The following is a 21077-nucleotide window of genomic DNA, read 5'->3' as shown; positions in this document are numbered from 1 at the left end:
GCAGAAGAAAGCTCACTTGAAGCATAAATATCATCAGGGAACAATGGGGCTGAATGGTCTGTTTTGTGCAGTGTTACTTGAGAATATCTTTATATATCAAAGACTTAGGGCTCATCTTTGCTTGCTTGATTGCAATGTGGCATTTTGGTCAAACGTTTATATTGAAACTCTTGGGCGACATCTGCATCGGTTCATTTGTCAAGTCAACTGGTCAGAGACTTGTTCAGTTTGGTTTATTGTGCTCAGTTCTGATCACTCTTCTGCAGGAAGGATGCCACATAGCTGTAAAGAGAGGATGTTGCTGGGACTCAAGGGACCACATTATGGAGTGGGGCTGAGCTAGTTCAGACTTTATTCCACTGGAGCTTTGGAGAACCAGAGGTGTATAAAATAATGAGGAGCACAATGAGGTGAACGTGTAGCATTGTGGAATCAAGAACTAGTGTGTATAGGTTTGAGGTAATACCTCTATTAAGTCTCTCCTTAAGGAATAAAGTCTTAACTTATTCAGTCTATTGGGGCATCACGGTAGCATAGCTATTACAGCTAGGGCATCCGAGTTCTGAGCTCAATTCTCTATAAGAAGTTTTTATGTTGCTCCTGTGAACACGTAAGTTTCATCTGGGTGCACCAGTTTCCACCCAAAAGTCAAGGACATACCAGTTAGTAGGTTAATTGTAAATTGTGATTAGGCTAGGGCAACTAGATGGGTTTGCTGGGTGGTGTGGCCTGTTCTGTGCCTCAAGTCCTGGCAACATCCTTGTAAACTTTTTCTGCACTCTTGCAGTCTTATTGACATCTTTCCTGTAGGTATGTGACCACAACGGCACACAATACTCCAAATCAGGCCTCAACAGCATCTTGTACAAATTCAACAAGTTTTTATATCCAGATCCATATAAAAAAAACTTCTTATTTTCCTTTCTGTAGCCTGAACCCACATCAGCTGATATAAAATGAAATGACAACATAACCACTTTAATTCTGGAAAAGGCTGCAGGAGGTTCAAGCCCGTGGGAAAGTCAGTGAAAAATTTTTAATGGATTATTTTGTTATTGACCCAAAGTTCAGACTCTGAACTTCATGCCAGCAACTGGAAATGATTTAAAAACATTCCAATTACTTTTCTGCAGCAGGTGAATAAATGCATTTCTGCTGAAGTGACCCAAAGAAATTGAGCTGGCAAAGGCTCAAAAATGACACTGTTGAATGATATCTGGAAGTCTGGATGAGCCTGGAGTTCAGTTCACACTTATTCTCAGCATCTTACAGCATCAATTTACAGATCCTGCCATTCATCTCGAATCAAATTCAAATCGGGAAGGGTTTGTCTGAAGATTACAAGAGAATTCTTAAAGCCTCATGTTAGAATGTACCTTTTAGAGATCGTAGTTTTGCACGTCTTTCAAAATTAAAATTCTTTAAGTCTCTTCTTTCAAGCAAGACTCATAACGTTCATGGTAATTTCTGTAAACCTAACTTTGTGCACCATTGAGCACATCTACAAAGAGTGCTGTCACAAGAAAGCAGCATCCAACATCATGGACCTCCGTCATCCAGGCCATGCTCTCTTCTCGCTGCTACCATCAGGAAGGAAGTATAGGAGCCTTAGGTTCCATGCCACAGGTTCAGGAGCGGTTATCCTTGAACCATCAGGCTTCTGAATAAGCGTGGATGACTGCACTCACCTCAACACTGAACTGATCATTGAACACAACCTATTGTCTCTACAGTTCATGTCCTCAGTATTATTTATTTATTAATTTATTATTTATTTCTTTTTGCACAGTTTGTCGTCTTTTGCACATTGGCTGTTTATCAGTCTTTGTGCTTCTTTGTTCTGCAGTGTCTGCAAGAAAATGAATCTCAGGGTAGTGTTTGGCAACATGTACGTACTTTGATAACAAAGTTGACTTTGAACTTTTTTCTGAAAATAGGATCACAGGAACTAAAATGAACAAAACCAATTAAGCAATGAGCATTTAATGGGTTCATGGCTGGTCTGTGATCAGCTCTTTTTCCCTCATTCCTTAAAATAAATCTATTAAGCTATCAATTAACAATTAACCTAACATCTGTTGCTCTTTGTGGAAAATAGTTTTCACTTTTCACTACTCTTTGAATTAAGGAGAGTTTCCTCAAGCTTTGTTCTAATTTTGAAACCAAACATCTCCCTAATGTCAGTCTTTCCAACTGATGGAATTATCCAATAGAAGTTATGTGTAGTTTTTCATGAAATCTATTGTATACCTTTATTTTCCTGTAAATACCTACAAGAAAGTTAATCCCAAGGTAGTATATGCTGACACACACGTACTTCGACAATAAATTTACTTTGACTTTTGAATTTATATTGATATCCAATCTATCAGTCCTACCCATTCCATTTGGTATCAGAATCAGAATCAGGTTTGTTATCACCAGCATGTGACATGAAATCTGTTAACTTAGCAGCAGCTTTTTCTTATAGAAGAAAAAAAAAACAAAAATTAAATAATAATAATAAATAAGTAAATCAATCATAGTATGCGTATATTGAATAGATCAAAAATCATGCATAAACCCTCCAGAAATAATATATATTTTAAAAGTGAGGTAGTGTCCAAGGGTTCAATGGTAATTTAAGAATCGGATGGCAGAGGGGAAGAAGCTGTTCCTGAGTCGCTGAGTGTGTGCCTTCAGGCTTCTGTACCTCCTACCTGATGGTAACAGTGAGAAAGGGGCATGCCCTGGGTGCTGGAAGTCCTTAATAATGGATGCTGCTGCTTGAAGATGTCCTGGGTACTTTGTAGGCTAGTACCCAAGGTGGAGCCAACTAAATTTACAACCCTCTGCAGCTTCTTTCGGTCCTGTGCAGTAGCCTCCCCATGCCAGACAGTGATGCAACCTGTCAGAATGCTCTCCACGGTACATCTATAGAAGTTTTTGAGTGTATGTGTTGACATACAAAATCTCTTCAAACTCCTAATGAAGTATAGCCGCTGTCTTGCCTACTTTATAACTGCATCAATAGGTTGGGACCAGGTTAGATCCTCAGAGATCTTGACACCCAGGAACTTGAAACTGCTCACTCGCTCCACTTCTGATCCCTCTACGAGGATTGGTATGTGTTTCTTTGTCTTACCCTTCTTGAAGTCCACAATCAGCTATAATTTCAATCAAAATCATCCTTTATCCTTCTAATTCCCTAGACCTCTATGCAATCTATCCTTGTAATTCACCTTTGGAATATAGGCGTCATTCTAGTAAAACCTCATTGCACTCCCTACCATTATAATGCATTCCCCTTTGACCTCCTGCCTGGTACGAAAGAGTGTGAATCACTCATTGGAGGTGGAGAAGAACTTAGGTGCAGGGATGGGAGCATCAGGTTTCATACTGGTACCAACAATATAAGGAAATCAAAGATTGAGGTTCTTGCTTTGAGAGTTTGCGGTCTAAGGACCAAAATAAAAATCGGAATTTCAAGGGTAATTGTCTCCAGGTTGTTACCAAAATACACAGCAGCACAGATCGGAGAATGAAATGTATGACTCAAAAAATGGTTTGGGAAATAAAAGATTTCACTTGCACTCATAGTGAGCAAGAGGCGCTGCTTAAAACCGACCAAAATTAGTGCCTTAGTGAAACAAAAAGGATTTAGAGAAAGTTTTAAACTAAAATTGATCAGAATCGGAACCAGCTTTAATATTACTGTCATTTGTTGCTGTGAATTTTTTTTTTGCTTTGTGGCAGCAATATATAAAAATACTATAAGTTACAATAAGTAATACAAAAATATAAGTAGTGCAAAATAAGAGCATTTGGGAGGGAATTCAAGGAGAAGGAAAATGAACTGATTTGAAAAATGAAAGATCTGAGTAGTAAGAAGTAAGAAGTGATTGTACTAGTGACAACAGAACAGTGTATCAGCAAAAGTGGTCCAAGGGAAGTGGAAAAGGGTCAAAATTAAAGGCACTTTGTCTTAAAGTAAGAAGCATATATAAAATGGTGGACAAATCAGGGCACAAATGATGATGTACGTGTTTGAATTCATGGTTATTACAGAGATGCATTCACGGGAGGCAGCATACCTTCTAGGATAGATGGCATTTTGAAAAGACATGAAGCATGAAAAAGGAGCTGGGAGTTAGGGTGGTGTAGGATAGAAGATGACAGCCTTAATAAAAAAAGGACGATTTATAGCAGCACTCAGAAATATTCTTGGTTTAAAGAATCATGAAGTAGAGGCAACATGTCTGAGATATGAAATAAGGGGCGTAACACTTGAGAAAGTTATAGTAACAGCTACACTACTAGACAGACTGTTAATCAGGAAATGATCAGAGATAATATGAAAGGTTATTTAATAAATGAAAAGAATTTTAATTTTCATGTAGACTGGGCAAACCAAGATGGCGAGTGTGGTTCTGAGAAACATCACAGAGTGCATTTAAGATTCCTAAAAGTGGGGATTTTAGAGACTGATCTTGGGCACTAAGACAGGTTTAATTAGTCATTGCAAAAAAACAAATCCTCTGATTGTAACATGATCAAGATCAACAAAGATTAGAGTCTTAAACTTGATCAAAGTAAATTACAAAGATATGAGAGATGACCTAGTAGGGTGGATTGAAAATCACAATTAATTAATTAGATTAAAAAATATGCAACAAGGTTCAATAACATTGAGAAATAAAACCTTTTTCTGCAAAAATATTCCATTATTTGCTTCCTAAACAAGTACTGTATAGTTTCATGTTACAAGAAGTGCCTTATAACATTATGCAGTAGAATAGGAAGGCTAAGGTTTAGGACCATTTTTTAAAAGGATGATCAGAAATATGATAAAAAGGGAGAATAATCTGCCAAAGAATATAAAGTCAAATTGAAAGAAATTCTGCAGAATGAAGAGGACTTAAAGTAAATATGGATTCCTTGGAAGCTGAAAGAAGAGAAATTGTAATCGAAATAAGGACGTGATTAAAGACATTAACAAATATTACACAGACAGTATAGCACAGAATGGGCCTTTCGGCCCCATGATATTCTGCTGACCTTTTAACCTAATCTATGATCAAAAATTCAATATCATTCTGTTTTTTTAATTTAAAAAAATTCTGTTAATTATAACCCAAGTTTCTTTTTATCCTCAGTTATTTCTAGATTTTTACCATTGAGAAATTTTGTCTGCTTTGCCTTTACAGGCCAAAGTTAATGATCTCATATTGGCTTAACTAAATGTATTGGGTACAACATTTTCCATTTACACCATTTTCCCCACAAATCCCTCTATTTTTAATAGTAGGTCTAGCATTTTGGAATGTAGGAAAGTAAGTATAGATGGCAAGCAAAATGAAGCTTTTTTCACTGTATCTCAGTACATATGACAATAACAAGCTAATTAAGGTCTGAACCATTACCTTCATATCTTAAAGCCAGTCCAGTAGATGTACCAGAGCTGTCTGTAGTCAGTTCAATGAAGAAGTGTTCAGATTCACTGACAATACCTTCAATTGGCAGATATTCCACTTCATAGGAATCATAAACCGTTGGAGCATCAATATTGTTTCCATTTCTAATAATAAGTCTGGGAAACAGAAAATAATTCTTTAAATAAACACGACACTTTGCACAAATACTCATGACATTGTTCACGGAACGTTGCATGAACATATTACCTTGTTCTGTGGTAATAAATGTTAAATATATCATAAACATGAGAAAATCTGCAGATGCTATAAATCCAAAGTAACACACACAAAAGGTTGAAGGAACTCAGCATGTTAGACAACATCTGTGGAAATGAATAAACAATCGATGTTTATCAATTCTTCATCAGGACATAGTCTCTTCATCAGGACATAGTCTGGAAGCAAGTGATGGCCCAAAATGTTGTCGGAAACCCTTCTTCAGCATCTGAGAAAGAAGGGGGAAGGTGCTAGAATAAGACGTGGAGGGAGGGGAAGGAGGCTAACTGGAAAGTGATAGGTGAAGCCAGGTGGGTGGGAAAGGTTAAGGGGTGGATAAGAAGGAATCTGGTTGGAGAGGAGAAAAGGAAGGAGAATGGGACCCAGAGAGAAGTAACAGGCAGGTGAGAAGAGATAAAAGGTCAGAGTGGGGAATAGAGGGGGAGGGGGAATTTGGTTACCTGAAGGAGATATCAATATCTGATTTTTGTACAATTGCTATGATTGGGACCATTTTAAACCAGATACTTGGTTGGTATCTCATTTATTTTCCTTAATGGAATTGATAATTTCCTATTCATTTTACAGGATATTTTTCTATCAATAATATGAGATTTCAAAGCCAAGGTCTTTTTAAGCTTCTTTAAAATATACTTTTACATACATCATCACCATCTGAGATCTTAACAGCCATTTTTCCTGCTACATCACGAAAGCTGATTCATTCTCCATTTGTGACCCCCGAGCAGGACTCCTAGCTCATTATAGTTCAGGAGAATTATCTGTTTGCACAGCCGAGTCTCATTGACTTAGAGGCAGGAAATTACTGCAGAAATTACCTGTCATCATCTTCAGCCAATGCAACCTTTTCAAAGTGTAGGTGGAGCTTCTGTCCTTCAGGAGCCTCGATAAGCCAATAACACGTTAAATTGTTGCTGTAGTTACCCGGAAAGTTGGGCGAGATAATGCGGCCCACGGTTGCGTTTCTAATTAATCCACCACAGGTAGCTGAAAGAGGAAGGTTCCAGATTTATTTGGGGCCCCTAGTCTTAACATAAACCAGTAAGAATCACAATTTAAATGCATATTAAATGCTTCTGTGTCCTGTTTGTAGTAAAACATCAGCATACCTTTACTGGGCTGGTGGCATGGACATGAAATCAGCATGGCACTTTTAATATTGTTTAATATTTCAAAAGAAATTCTAATACCTTCATATGTTTGATCAGATTACCATTCATAAAGAGAAGAAAGACACATTCCCATGGTTCTTTCTGGATCCTTGAAATATTTCAAAGGACTTTACAGCAATTCCTGCACAGCAAATTCCCACAAACAGCAACATGCTAATAACCATGTTGAATGAGGGGTTGATAAAATACTGCTCCCACTCTTGTTCATAAGTCTGCTCTGGGATCTTTCAGATGGACCTGAGAAAGCCTTGGTTTGATATCCTATCCAAAAGCTTACACCGTTTAACAATGGTGTGCTTCCTCGTTACTGAAGCTGGGCGAGCTGCTTGTGTTCCAGTCTCTGGAATGGAATTGGAGCTCACTACATCCTGATATCAGGGTGAGGATGCTACAAATGGATGCACATATACCAAAATAGATGAGACTTTTTTGTCTAAATGATGTTCCGTAAAGTTAAATGCCAAGATATCCCAAGTTCATTGTCTGTTAGGGAATGGGAACAATTAAGGCCTTCAAGAGAGAATTAGATATGAACTTGAAGGAATAAAACTTGCAGGTCATAGAATCAGTACAGACAGAAACAGGTCCTTTGGCTCATCTAGTCCATACCAAGCTATTCATTTGGCTATTCCCATTGACCTGTAACTAGACCATAGCCCTTCATATCCCTCTCATCCATGTATTTATCCAAATCTCTCTTAAATGTTCAAATTGAATCTGAATCCACCACTTATGCTGGTAGCTTATTCTACGCTCTAGCCATTGCCTGAGTGAAGAGGTTCCCAAGATGTCCCCCTTAAACAGTTCACCTTTCACCCTTAACCTATGATCTCTTGTTTAAGGCTCACCTAACCTCAATGGAAAAAGCTTGCTTGCATTTATCCTGTCTATAAACCTTATAATTTTGTCCATCTCTATCAAATCTCCCCTCATTTTCCTATGCTGTAGGGAATAAAATCCTAACCTATTTACCTTTTCCCTATAACTCAGGTCCTCAAGTCCTGGAAACATCCTCGTCAATTTTCTCTGTACTCTTTCAATCTTATTCATATCTTTTCTGTAGGCAGGTGACTAGGCTGCACACAATACTCCAAATCAAGCCTCACCAACATCTTATACAACTTCAACATAACATGTCAACTCCTATACTCAATACTTTCAGTTTTGTAAGTCTTATTTATGTCTCTGAGCGAAGAGTAGATGTTTCAGACAGATTGGTTTGCTCTGCTAGAAGCTAGCATGGTTTTAATGGACTACCTGGCCTTTTCCTCCTGTGCTATTTCAATTTAATGATTGCATGATCTTAGGTAAGGATTAATATTAGACTAAAGCAGAAAATACTCAACAGCGCAGGCCACATCTGTGGGAAGAGAAACAGAGCAATTGTTTCCAGTTGGAGATTCTTCATCAGAACCTGGTATTGCAGTGCTAGCTTGAAGAGGTGAATCCCATGTTATTCTAAATGGTCACAAATATCATGGCCCACACTAAATAAATAAAGAAAATTCTGATGTTGTCCACTCTTAAACAAGGGACAGAAAATACACCAGCACTGAAAAGGAGATTGCCCTCAATTCCAAAGGCTCTGGAACAGCACCCTGTTGGATTTCATTTCACAATTGATAAACACTTCTTTGCATTTCTTGGTCTTCTTCTCATTGTGTCCACAGACAGTCTACACATGGCCCAGCCAGAACTGGACACATTTTTGCGCCTTGTTGTTGAATTCTGCAAGATCTGCAACAGTACGGGGTTCCTCTAGCGATGGGCATTGCAGGAGATATTGTATAGTTTGTGGCTCAGTTCCACATTCACAAGTTGTCGGGCTGGTTGTATATCCCCATTTGCTTAGTGACACCTTTGAATGACCTACACCAGCCCTAAGTCTGTTAAGGCACTTCCACGTTGCCCAGCTGCAATTAGCTCCTGGGGGAAGGCTTTCATCCGGTGGAATTTCCATCGTTGTGGGTTGTTTCAGACTGGCGAGCTGGTCTTTCCACAAGGCGATGCGGGCTTCAGATGGGGTTGATTGTAATGGAACAACACTGTTCATGAAGCTCTTCCTTGACTTTAGGCGGCTGGGTGTAGGTGTGTGACCATGTAGAGGGTACCTCTCATCTGATGTTTGACGGAGTCGTTCTTTCTTGCTGGCTACTGTTCTTCTTATATCTGGGGGAGCGATACCCACCAGGATATATAGGCTGTTGGTGTTTGTTGGATTTAAACAACCTGTGATAAGTCGACAGCTTGCATTCATCTCTTCTTTGCATGAGTAGATCTTTCCCATGCAGGGCAGGCATATTCGGCAGTGGAATAGCAAAGAGCAAGAGCACTGGTTCTCAATGTTTTTGAGCTTGCTCCCCATCTTGTGTTAGTGAGCTTATTCAGGATGTTGTTTCGTGCGCTCACTTTTGCCTTTGTCTTATTGATGTGGTTCTTGAAAGTGAGGCATCTGTCAAGGGTCATTCCTTGGTAAAGTCTAATTACTGCCTAAGTGTAAATCTACAGACTAAAGCAACACATTCCAGTACCTCCTTGCTGATAGGAGCAGTGAGAAGAGAGCATCGTCTGGATGGCGGGGACCCCTGACGATGGATGCTGCTTTCTGCGCTCTGTGAAGATGGGGAGGACTTTTCCTGTGATGTACTGGGCTGTATTAATTCATTTTTATTGAGGGCATTTCACAGACTTAATCTTATTTTTCTATTATGGAGTGTACATGATACATTTTTGGAATCTTTACCCAGATGTCTTCCCAATGTTATTTTAGTAAAACACCACAGGATATCCTATTACACTGTATAGATCAAAATTCAATATTGAATGCCTTTCACTAGTTGATCAAATGCAACTCATGTTTAAAGTTTGCCACTTGCAAACATTAGCTAAGCACAAGGCTTGAGACTGCAGAGTTTAAATAACTTCAAGCCCTTGAGATATGCACACTTTTACTGTGTGTGCAAATCATTGTTCCAATATTATGATTTCTTTTCTCCAACGTCATCACCTTGCCGGCCTTTGTCTTCACATTTCCCCCTTCTGTTATGGAATGTATCATGTGTAGGTTTAAAATTAATCCCCTTACATTCTCCTGAAGAGCATCTCTGCATCATACCCATAACTGTACCCCCTTCCCCAGCACATTTTGTTAAAATCTGCAGTCAATATTTCCTCTTTGTAAAGCACTTTGATGTGTTTTCCTATAAAGATGTTATTTAAATGCAATTTGCTGTTGATCTGTTCTGTATAACTGAGTAATAAATCATGTCAATGCACAATGCATTTCTTGTTCTAATGTAGCAGCATGACATCTGGGCCAGTTCGATTGAATTTTCTTCTAATCTACTTATCTGCTCATCTATCTAATCTAAACCATCTCATCTACTGATTACGTTCATCTAATCCTGGCCTCTGATCAGTTTTGAATTTAATTATTACACCATTGGCGGCCTTGCTTTCATCTGCCATGACATTGAGCTCTGATGTTAGCTTCCTTCAGCTGTTCAAGTCTTTGCCTCGCATCAAGGTAGTATTGGATGGGAAGAGCACTTTCAACATCTGATACCATGCCTTTAATGTGAATGTTTTCTACACCATCCCTCAGCACCTTATCCACAGCAGGCACATTCTTAGCCCAACTGAGAAAGAGATTTCAAAGAGAAAAAACAACAGAGCCTCTTGACAAGATGAATTCCCCGCTAAAGTATATGGTAATTCATAGTCATAGTCATAGTCATAGTAATACTTACTTGACTTCATCTCCAACCGGTGGGAAGACAAAAATGTGTGCCAAGGCAATCTCAGAGATGCCATAATCACTAAACCCTCACTAATTTTTATAGATGCACCGTAGAAAGCATTCTTCTAGGGTGCATCACAACCTGGTATGGAAGTTGTCCTGTCCAAGACCGGAAGAAGCTACAGAAGATCGTGAACACGGTGCAGCACATCACACAAACCAATCTTCCGTCCCTCGACTCACTTTACACCGCACGCTGTCGGAGCAGTGCTGCCAGGATAATCAAGGACACGACCCACCAGCCAACACACTTTTTGTCCCTCTTCCCTCTGGGAGAAGGCTCAGGAACTTGAAGACTCGTACGGCCAGATTTGGGAACAGCTTCTTTCCAACTGTGAGAAGACTGCTGAACGGATCCTGACCCAGATCTGGGCTGTACCCTTCAAATATCCGGACCTGCCTCTTGGTTTTTTTTTGTACTACCTTACTTTCCATTTTTCTATTTTCTATTTATGATTTATAATTTAAATTTTTAATATTTACAATCGATTTGTAATCCAGGGAGCGGGAAGCACAGAATCAAATACAGTATCACTGTGATGATTGTACGTTCTAGTATCAATTGTTTGGCGACAATAAAGTATAAAGTATGTAGCTTCAAGGAAGGCGAGGGGCTTAGAGAAATATGGGCCAAACATGGGAAAATGGGCTCTAGGTTGGTGGGCACTATGGTTGGCATGGATGAGCTGAGCTGAAGCACCTGCTTCCGTGCTTTGTTTTTCCCTGTTTTTTTTTGTTGCTCTTTGTGTGATTTGTTCTTTTTGTACGTGGAGGAGTGGTGGACTGATGTTTCTGTCTGAACGCATTCCACGATTTTCTTTGTTTCGCGGCTGTCTGTGGGGAAGAAGAATCTCAGGGTTGTGTACTGCATACCTACGTGGATAATAAATGCACTTTGAATCCATGATTCGAACTCTAATCGCGGTTAGGACAAAAGCAAGTAGTTTGGAGAAGCAAAAATACTGTTGAAGTTGGAGATCTGAAATTAAAACTGAAAATGCGGGTCAGGCAGAATCTGTGGACAGTGAAAGAGTTAACATTTCAGATTCAATGACCTTCATCGTAACTGGAAAATTGAGAAAACAAGGACATATTGCAGAGAGGGGAGAGACACAAGGGAATAAAATGGAGACCAAGTTTTTCTAGGTGACACAATTGGTTTAGAGCTGACTAAGAGAAAGAGCTAATCAATTTGGGACAGGTTTAATAGAGGTAGATGTGAGGGCAGCAGAGAGAAAAATGACATCCTGCAACTGTGAGCTGCAGAGGACAATGCATGCATGAAATCTGAAATAAAAGAGAATTCTGCAAACGTCCAGTAGATAAAGTGGGATCTGTGGAGAGAGAACAAGAGAGTTGATGCTACAGGGGTACAACTTTACATCGAAGATGAAATGCTGGTTGCCTGAAATTGTTGAAATCAGAACCAAGCCCTGGATAAGCCCAAAATAAGATTATGTGCACCTTATTAGAATTGCGTAGGAAACCAAAGACAAAGAGGTCCAAGTGCAGGCGGGGCAGAGAATTAAAGTGCCTGGTTACTGGAAGCTTGGGTTACTCTAGTGGACTGAATGCAAGTATTCTGCAAACTAATCCACAATTAGGCATGACATCTAAAACTTTGACAAACTTCAAGGATGCGTGGTGGAGAGTATATTGACTGGCTGCATCTCAGCCTGATAAGAAAACAGCAATGCCCTTGAATGGGAAATCCGACAAAAAGTAATGGATACGGCCCAGTCCATCACTGTTGTCGCAGGAAAGCAGCATCCATCATCAGGGGCCACGAGCACTCAGGTCACGTTCTCTTCTCATTCCAGCCATCAGGAAGAAGGTACAGGAACCTCAAGACTCACATCACCAGGTTCATGAACAGTTATTACCCCTCAACCATCAGGCTCTTGAACCAGAGGGGATAACTTCACTCAACTTTACTTATCCCATCAGTGAACTGTTCCCACAACCTATGGACTCACTTTTAAGAACTCTTCATCTCATGTTCTCAATATTTATTTTTTATTTATTATTAATATTTCTATTTTGTATTTGCACAGTTTGTCTTTTGCACACTGCTTGTTCACCCTGTTGTGTGTGGTCTTTCATCAATTCTATTATAGTTCTTGGATTTACTGAGCAGGCCCACAAGAAGACATATGTAATATGATAATAAATCTACTTTGAACTGTGAGTGAGATTTTTCCAATATACAGTAAATGTGACCACACCACATGTTGCATTTGCTGAAGTTGCAAGTGTCTTGGGAAAGGTCAATGGAGGTGGAAGAGTGAACCAGTTTCCAGTGGAGAGTGACATCACTGGGCTCTAGTTTTAACATAGCTTAATTCAAAGATGTAAAAGGACCCTTCTGATCACTGCAAATTGTGCTCTACGTACAACATTGCAGAATTCAAATCGAGTTCACAAATCCTCAGCTCGGTTCCCTGGTGAATATAAATCACAGCATCAAACTGTCAATAAAATGGACAATACCAGAGGGAATATGTGCACGGAAAGGCATCACTTGCTGATGATTCTGCACAACTGCAGCCTTGCTTTGCATTTGACTTGTTTTGTATAACACCACACAGTAGATGACACCGCAAAGGAATGTTATTGCAATATGTTCATTTCAAAGAAATTCTGCAGCTTTAATCCTGAAAAGTCAGCTGGGCTGGCAAAAAAAAAACTCTTGCAGCTTGAACCAAGTTGTGTAATGATGTTTCATCTATGTTACTGGAAGTTATCACTGACATACAGCTATGAGTCTTTGTGCTTAGCTACAACAACTTACTTCAAGTAAATAAAAGACACCAAGGTGGTTATTTTGCTAGCTTTTCCCACTTGTCTGCTTAGTAAAACTGAACTTGTATTATTCATCTACATGCCAGATAATGAATCTGGAAATGAATAACTTAGCTGGGGAAAATCAGAATTGTAATTTTTATTGATCAAATTATTCACCTCATGCTGCATCCTACTGTCTTCTGAATTTTTCTGCTCAGAGTAATTAGGGTGATGATGCTCCACAGACCTGAATTAAGAGGAGTCAGCATGGGTGCTCCCTAGGGGATAAAACCAATCAAATGCCTAGTGTCTATTCGCCTTTGCTTTTGACAAGATTAAGTGAAGGTGGTAAAACAAAATACACATACTGAAGATTTATTTGTCCTTTTCATTTATGCATGAAGTGTTAACATTGTTTTCCATACTGGTATTTAGTAAGCTCCTCTAATTGCACCTGAATGGAGAAGGCTCTAATATGCTGGCGGCATAGAGGGCAGATTGTGCAAGAACTGCAGATTTCCTTCCTTGCGGGGTATTAGTGGACCTGACAGTTTTCCTTGACAATCCAGTCACTTTGTGGTTACCAAGACCAGCTTTTTTAAAGAAATATTCCAGATTTATTTAATTATTTGAATTTAAATTCTCCATTTGCCACAAACTTCCCTCTGGTCAATAATCCAGCTGTCAGTACTGCACAACTGAACTTACTCAAACAAATACTCTTGTACTTTTATGTCAACTCATATGACTTCTGTGCGGCCAAGTTATGGAAATAATTGAAATATATTGACATTAATACAGTATATACTTTTATTTAATTCACACCAGTTACGAATGTTAGTGGCAAACTCAGCACTTAATGCTATTCACTAAATTCCTTTGGAGTTACAGGTTTTTGCAGTATAGAAACATGCCCTTTGAGCCATCATACCCATATTGATCTTTTTACAAGTTTACACTAAGCTCATTTGTCCACAATGCCCATAACCTTCTATGCCTTGCCTATTTAAGCGCCTGACTAAAAGTCTCTGAAACATAATGATTGTATCTTTAAAACTCCTTCCTCTCATCTCAAACAATTGTGCTCTTCTTTTTGATACCTCTATATGGGAAGAAGTTTCTGAATCTCTACACTATCCATGACTCTTACATTTTTATACTCATCTGCTTCATAACCTCTTAGCATCCTTTACTCCAGGGAAGCCAACTCCAGAATATCCTTTCTCTCCCAAATATCCGGTTCTCCAGTCCTGGCCACAGCCTGGTAAACCTCTGAATCCTCTGCAAAGCAATCAAATTTTCCCATAGTATGGTGAGCAGAAATGGACACAACTTTCCAAATGTGGGCTAACCTGTGTTCTATGCAGTTGAAATATAAATTCTGATCTTTCAAATTCTGCGCCAGATCAATGAAGACAAGCATGCCACAAGCTTTCTTCACCACTCTATCTACCTTATAAGTCACTTTCAGAGAACTATGGACTTGAGCTCAAAGGTGCCTCAATATTCCTTAGCATCCTATTTACTCTATATATTCTTCCTTACTTAACTTTGTCAAATGCTTCATATTTGCACTTGTCGGAACTAAATCCCATCTGCCAACTCTCCACCCAACTTTCCATCTGATCAATATTTGAGTGTAGCCTTAGACAGCTCTCTTTGTTCTGCACACCACCAATTTTCATGTTATTTGCATAATCATACCTCATACACTCAACATCCAAGTTGGTACATATATCACAAGCAGCAAAGGTCCCAGTACTGATCTCTGCAGATCATTACTGGTCATTGACTTCTCATCAGGAAAGCATCCTTCCACGCTACCCTTTGTCTCTTCTCACCAATCCAATCTTGTATCCAATTAGCCACATTGCTTTGGATCCAATGTTCCTTAACTAAACCTGGTTATGTCAAATGATTTGCTAAACTTCGTATAGATAATATCTACCTTCCAGGCTGGATTAGTCTTCACTCAATCAAATTAGAGAGACAATATTTCCCTGTATGCATCCCATAACATCAAACACCTCCAGCTCTTCAACACTGAACTGCTCCAAACTATCCATATACTCTTCCCTGAACCCACCATCTTCGACATCTATCTCCTCGGTGAATACAGAATAGAAGTATTTATTTAGAACCTTACCCACATCAACCTGGTTCCACAAATGGATTCATTCTTAGGTCCACAAATGTCCACTTCTCTGAATGTCCATGATGTCAAAAACATTTCTAATATTATGTCAACCAAACAAGTGGCTGTGTTATAATTGAATGTCAACATTGTCAGGGCTTTATATACCCCATTATGTGAAGCAGTTAAGCCTGAAGGACCATGTATAGCCAAAGTTTTCACCACTGAGAACAAGGACAGCTGAAAGAAAGTTCTCACTTGGATATTCCATACAAAGTAAGTGCAGGCTTACTTAACAGTTTCCTTGGCTAACTTCTTGCTTCCGATATCCTTATGGAAGGTCTTGGTATTTTCTTTAACTTTGGCCCCAGTTTGTCCTCCTAATTTATTGCATAAGTTATCCCTTGTAAACTCTATGTTCTTCAAAGGACCCTCCCCCACCCAATCCTAGTGCCTACCCTTGCCAAACATTTCCTTTTTATTCCCTAATAAAACCTTCAATTTCCTTTGTCATCCAAGGTCCCCTAATCTTTGCCTTTCACACTTTCCAGAACCTGCTGGCCCTGACTTTGCCTACTTGTCAGGTCTCATTCTACCTGCAAGCATCTGCTCCCAACCTATCTTCATCAGGATCACTCTTACACCATTGATACCGTTGATATCAGCTTTCTCCCATCAGGAAAGACGTCTTTGTGAATGATTTCAGTCCTGTGCTCAAGATAGTCACAGGATGATGTTAGGTGGCAAGTCCTAGTTAGTTAGTTAGTTTGATGGAAGAGAAGGGTTAGGTTGATTTTAGAATAGGTTAAAAGGTCAGCACAACATTATGGGCCAACGGGCTTGTACTGTGCTGTAGCGTTCTATGTTCTATGATGCTTTTATTGCCAATAGTCCAGAATTTTCTGACAGCATCAAACCTCTCCTGCTCATCATTTATCTACTTGTTAAGCCTACACTCTTTATTGTATGAAATATCCAGGTGAGAACTCTCTTTCTGCTGTCCTAAGTTCAAACTTCAAAGTAAATTACATATGTGCCACCATATTTTCTTGCGGGCATTCACAGTAAATACAATAAAAATAATAGAATCAATGAAAGTCTGCCCCCATAGGACGGACAACAACCAAGAAACAAAAGCTAACAAACTGTGCAAATACAAAATGAGTTAAAAATAAACAAAATAATAATAATAATAGATAAATAAGCAAAAATATAGAGAAAATGAGGTGTAGAGACTTTGAGAGTGAGTCCATTGGTTGTGGGAACATTTCAATGCTGGGGCAAATGAAGTTGAGTGAAGTTATCCACTCTGGTTCAAAATCCTGATGGTTGAGGCGTAGTAACTGTTCCTAAACCTAGTGGTGTAAGTCCTAAGGCTCCTGTACTTTCTTCTGGATGAAAGCAGCGAAAAGAGAGCACAACCTGGATGTTCTTGATGAGGGATGCTGGTTTCTGGCGACAATGTTTGGTGCAGATGTGCTCAATGATGGGGAGGGCTTTACCCGTGATGGACTGGGCTGTATCCATTACTTTTTGTAGGCTTTTCCGTTCAAGGCCATTGGTGTTTCTATACCAGGCTTTGATGCAGCCAATCAATATATTCTCCACCACACATCCAGAGAAGTTTGTCAAAGGTTTAGTTGGCATGCTGAATCTTTGCAAACTTCTAAGGAAGTAGAGGCACCATTGTGTTTCCTTCAGAATGGCACATGTGCTGAAGGCAGAACAGATATTCTGAAATGATCCCACTAAGGAATTTAAAGTTGGTGATCCTCTCTAGCTCTGATCTCTGTATGAGACTGGCTCACGGACCGCCATTTTCCTCATCCCAAAGTCAATAATGAGCTCCTTGGTCTTGCTGACATTCAGTAAAAGTTGCTGTAGTGGAACCGAACAGCCAGTGTGTCAATCTTCCTCCTATATGCTAATTCATCATCACCTTTGATTTGGTCTACAACAGTGGTCTCATCAGCAAACTCTAATATGGCATTGAAGCTGTTCTTAGCCTCACAGTCTTAAGTGTAACACATGTAGAGCAGGGGGCTAAGCACACAGCTTTGGGCTGCACCTGTATTGATGGAGATTGTGGAGGAGACATTGTTGCCAATCCAAAATGACTGGGGTCTGCAAGTGAGGAAACTGAGGATGAAGTCGCACAAGGCCTAGGTTTTGAAGCCTTTTGATTGGTTTTGAGAGATGATAGTACTGAATACTGAGTTTCAGTCAATCTTGATGCATGCACCAAGATGCTTCAAGGTTGTCCAGATGCTCCAAGGTTGAGTGAAGAGCCAATAAAGTGGTATCTGCTGTTGATCTATTGTGACGGCAGGCAAATTGGAGTGGATCCAATTCGCAGGAGTTGTTATGTTTCATCACCAGGCTCTTAAAACACTTCATTGCTGTGGATGTAAGGGCTGCTAGATCATAGTCACTGAGGCAGGTTACCGTGCTCTTCTTAGGCACTGGTAGTTTTTTATTGGATTTATTTAACGATACAGCGTGGAGTAGGCCTATCCGTCCCTTCGAGGCATGCTGCCGCAGGAACCACTGACAAACCCAATTAGTCCTATCGTAATCACGGGACAATTTACAATGACTAAATAACCTATTCAGTATGCCTTTGGACTATGGGAGGAAACTGGAGGACCGGGAGAAAATCCGCACATTCCATGAGGAAGGTGTACAGAGACTCCTCACAGAATGGCACTGGAATTGAACTCCGAACTCTGGATGCCCTGAACTGTATAGTGTCACACTAACCACTCTACCACTGTGATATAATTAAAATCTGTTTGAAGCAGGTACGTAGGTACCTCAGACTGCTGAAGTGAGAGGCTAAAGATATATTGCTGGGCAAAGCAGGCAGTTAATCAACACAGATCTTTTGAACTCAGTAAGGTACCTGTCTGGGCTGGATGCCTTCTGTATGCTCACCCTCCACAAGGAAGCTCCCATGCCTGCCTCAGAGACTGAAAACATAGCGTCATCAGGGTCTATGGAAGTTAATGAAGCTGTTTCCATGTTTTGACGGTCAAAACGAGCATAAAAGGCATTGAGCTCATCTGGGTGTGAAACCTTTTTGTCACCTATGTTGCTTGGCTTCACTTTGTAGTGAAACCAAGCCCTGCTACAGCTGTCAAGCATCCTTCAGTGATTGAAGTTTGGTCTGGATTTGCCACTTCACATGTGAGTTGGCGTTCTGGAGATCGTACCTGAATCATTCGTATTTTGCTTGGTCTGAGTGCCACAGAACTGGCCCTACCCCATTGCAGATCTTGTGGTTAATCCAGGGCTTCTAGTTGGGAAAGACTCTAAATGATTTTGTGCTGACACACTGGTCTACGTCTGTTTATATAGTCCGTGACAACCGTGGCGGTATTTGTTCAGATCCTCTTATGAGCCCGTGAATATGGCCCAGTCCACCAACTCAAAACTGCTCCTCTGCTCCTGCGACTACCTCTTTGTTGTCATTGTTTCTGGAGCCTTGCTCTTTAATCTCTGCCTGTATGCGGGTAGGATAAGTACAGCCAAGTGATCATATTTCCACAATGTGGTCAAGGCACAAAACAGTTGGCATTCTTAATTGTATTATGGCAATGGTTGAGTTTGTTGGGACCCCTGGTGCTGCAGGTGTTATGTTGATGATAATTGGGCAGAGATCTCCTGTCAGCCTATCCGGTGTGTCCAGAGTGAGCTATATCTCTGTGAAACACAGAATGCAGCAACTCCTCATTTCCCTCCAATACAGCAATTTTGCTCTTAGGTCCGCAATCTTGTTCTGCAGAGTCATTGGGGCACCAGTCACCCCAAACATAAACTGTGTCAGCTGCTTCCATCTGGCAATTAATACCACATCATTAAAGCCAGGACCAACAAGCTATGGGACAGCTTCTTTCTATAAGCCATTAGACTTATAAATTCACATGTCTATACATAGCAATGGAATCATAACGCAAAGATTTTTACTCCCTGACATTGTGGGACAAATGAAAGATTTAAATAAATAAATAATGTTGCTAATAAGATACTGGGTAGAGGCAATTTCATACCCCAGTATTTTACTCTGGCTTGGAGTCCTCCCCTCTCCCTCATTTTTGGCCATGGTGATGTACCTTTGTTAGCTTAAAGGTGCCATACCTGCATGCTTGAGAGCAAAGACCACTGAGTCCTTCAGAAAACTGTGAAATCACAGTTCATTAAGATGGTATGTTACTTAAAGGGAAATTACAGACCGCAGAATTCAGTGAGGCAGTTCATGTGTTCAGTGATCAGTTCAAAGTTACAGTGAGTGAAGATGTTCACACTGGCTCAGGAGCCTGATGGTTGAAGTGTAGTAACTGTTGCTGACCCTGGTGGTAAGGGACCTAACGCTCTTGACTCTGTTTCCTGTTGGTAGCAGTGAGAAGATTAGTTCTCAGTGGTGAAGTTTTGGGTGATATACAATCCTTTAGGCTTAACTGCTTCACATGAATGGGTAGACGAAGTCCCGTCATCTTCGACATTCGACTAATCCATGGCTAATTGCTTGGTTAACATCATATCAGGAATCTCTCTTTCATGATGGCCATTTAAAGGGTTAAAGCAATTAAAAAAACAATAAATTCAAAAAATTGCAAACAAAATGGTCTTTTGCATATCTGGATCACTGGAAGTCCTTCCTCTCCCGTGGAGTTAAGGGAGACACTGGTCCTGGACCAGGACTACTCTGGAACAAGCGCAGTGGGGAGATTTCTTAGTGAAGCCTACCCCCAGATTCCACAAGGACTCCAAAAACAAAGGTACAGAGCCCCAATTCAGCACTACCAACCTTCTAACGTTACAGTGGGAGGGGGCAGGCAGGTAATGCAATGTGCAGGGAGTTCCATGTGGATCTTCCAGCACATCAGTGCATTTGGCATGTCATCTAAAACTTTGACAAGCTTCTATAGATGCACAGTGGACAGTATCCTGGCTGGTTGCATCATGGCCTGGTATGGAAACACCAATCCCCAAGAATGGAAAAAGTGTCCATCACAAGAAAATCCCTCTCCTTCAATGATTACATCTACAAGGAGCGACCTCACCGTTCAGGCTGCTCCAATCACTGCTGTCATTGGGAGGGAGGTACAGGACCCTTGGGTCCCACACCACCAGGTTCATAAACAGTTATTACCCATCAACCATCATATTCCTGAACCAGCGTGGATAACTTCACTCAACTTCATTCAACTCAGTATTTATTTATTTTTCTATTTGAACACTAACTGTTTTCAGTCTTGGTTTTTGTGTAGTTTTTCATTGATTATGTCGTATTTCTTTGTTCTGCTATGAATGCCTGGAATAAAACGAATCTCAGCGTAATATCTGGTGACATATACATACTTTGACAGTAAATTTATTTTGAACTTTGAACTTTGAAATGCTGGCATTTCTCAGGAAAAATCTAGGTCATCGTGTTTCGCTGTGATATGCTGGTACAACTGAACGGCCCACTGGGAAACTACAGAGGGTACTTAAAA

General features: G+C 40.1%; 1 protein-coding gene across 3 annotated transcripts in view; it reads right to left on the bottom strand.

Annotated features, from left to right (window-relative positions):
• sez6b (seizure related 6 homolog b) overlaps positions 1-21077 on the bottom strand; it is a 956088-nt gene that overhangs the window by 173745 nt on the left and 761266 nt on the right. For all 3 annotated transcript variants that reach the window (XM_063031160.1, XM_063031161.1, XM_063031162.1), the window contains exons 6-7: positions 6509-6677; positions 5403-5569 (exon numbers count right to left, since the gene is read on the bottom strand). In XM_063031160.1, coding sequence (XP_062887230.1) covers positions 5403-5569; positions 6509-6677 — 336 coding nt within the window. The remainder of the gene's footprint in view (positions 1-5402; positions 5570-6508; positions 6678-21077) is intronic.

This window comes from Mobula hypostoma, chromosome 23 (genome assembly GCF_963921235.1).
Source record: "Mobula hypostoma chromosome 23, sMobHyp1.1, whole genome shotgun sequence".
In the NCBI taxonomy this organism is placed as follows: domain Eukaryota; kingdom Metazoa; phylum Chordata; class Chondrichthyes; order Myliobatiformes; family Myliobatidae; genus Mobula; species Mobula hypostoma.
This window is presented reverse-complemented; position numbering and strand designations above follow the sequence as displayed.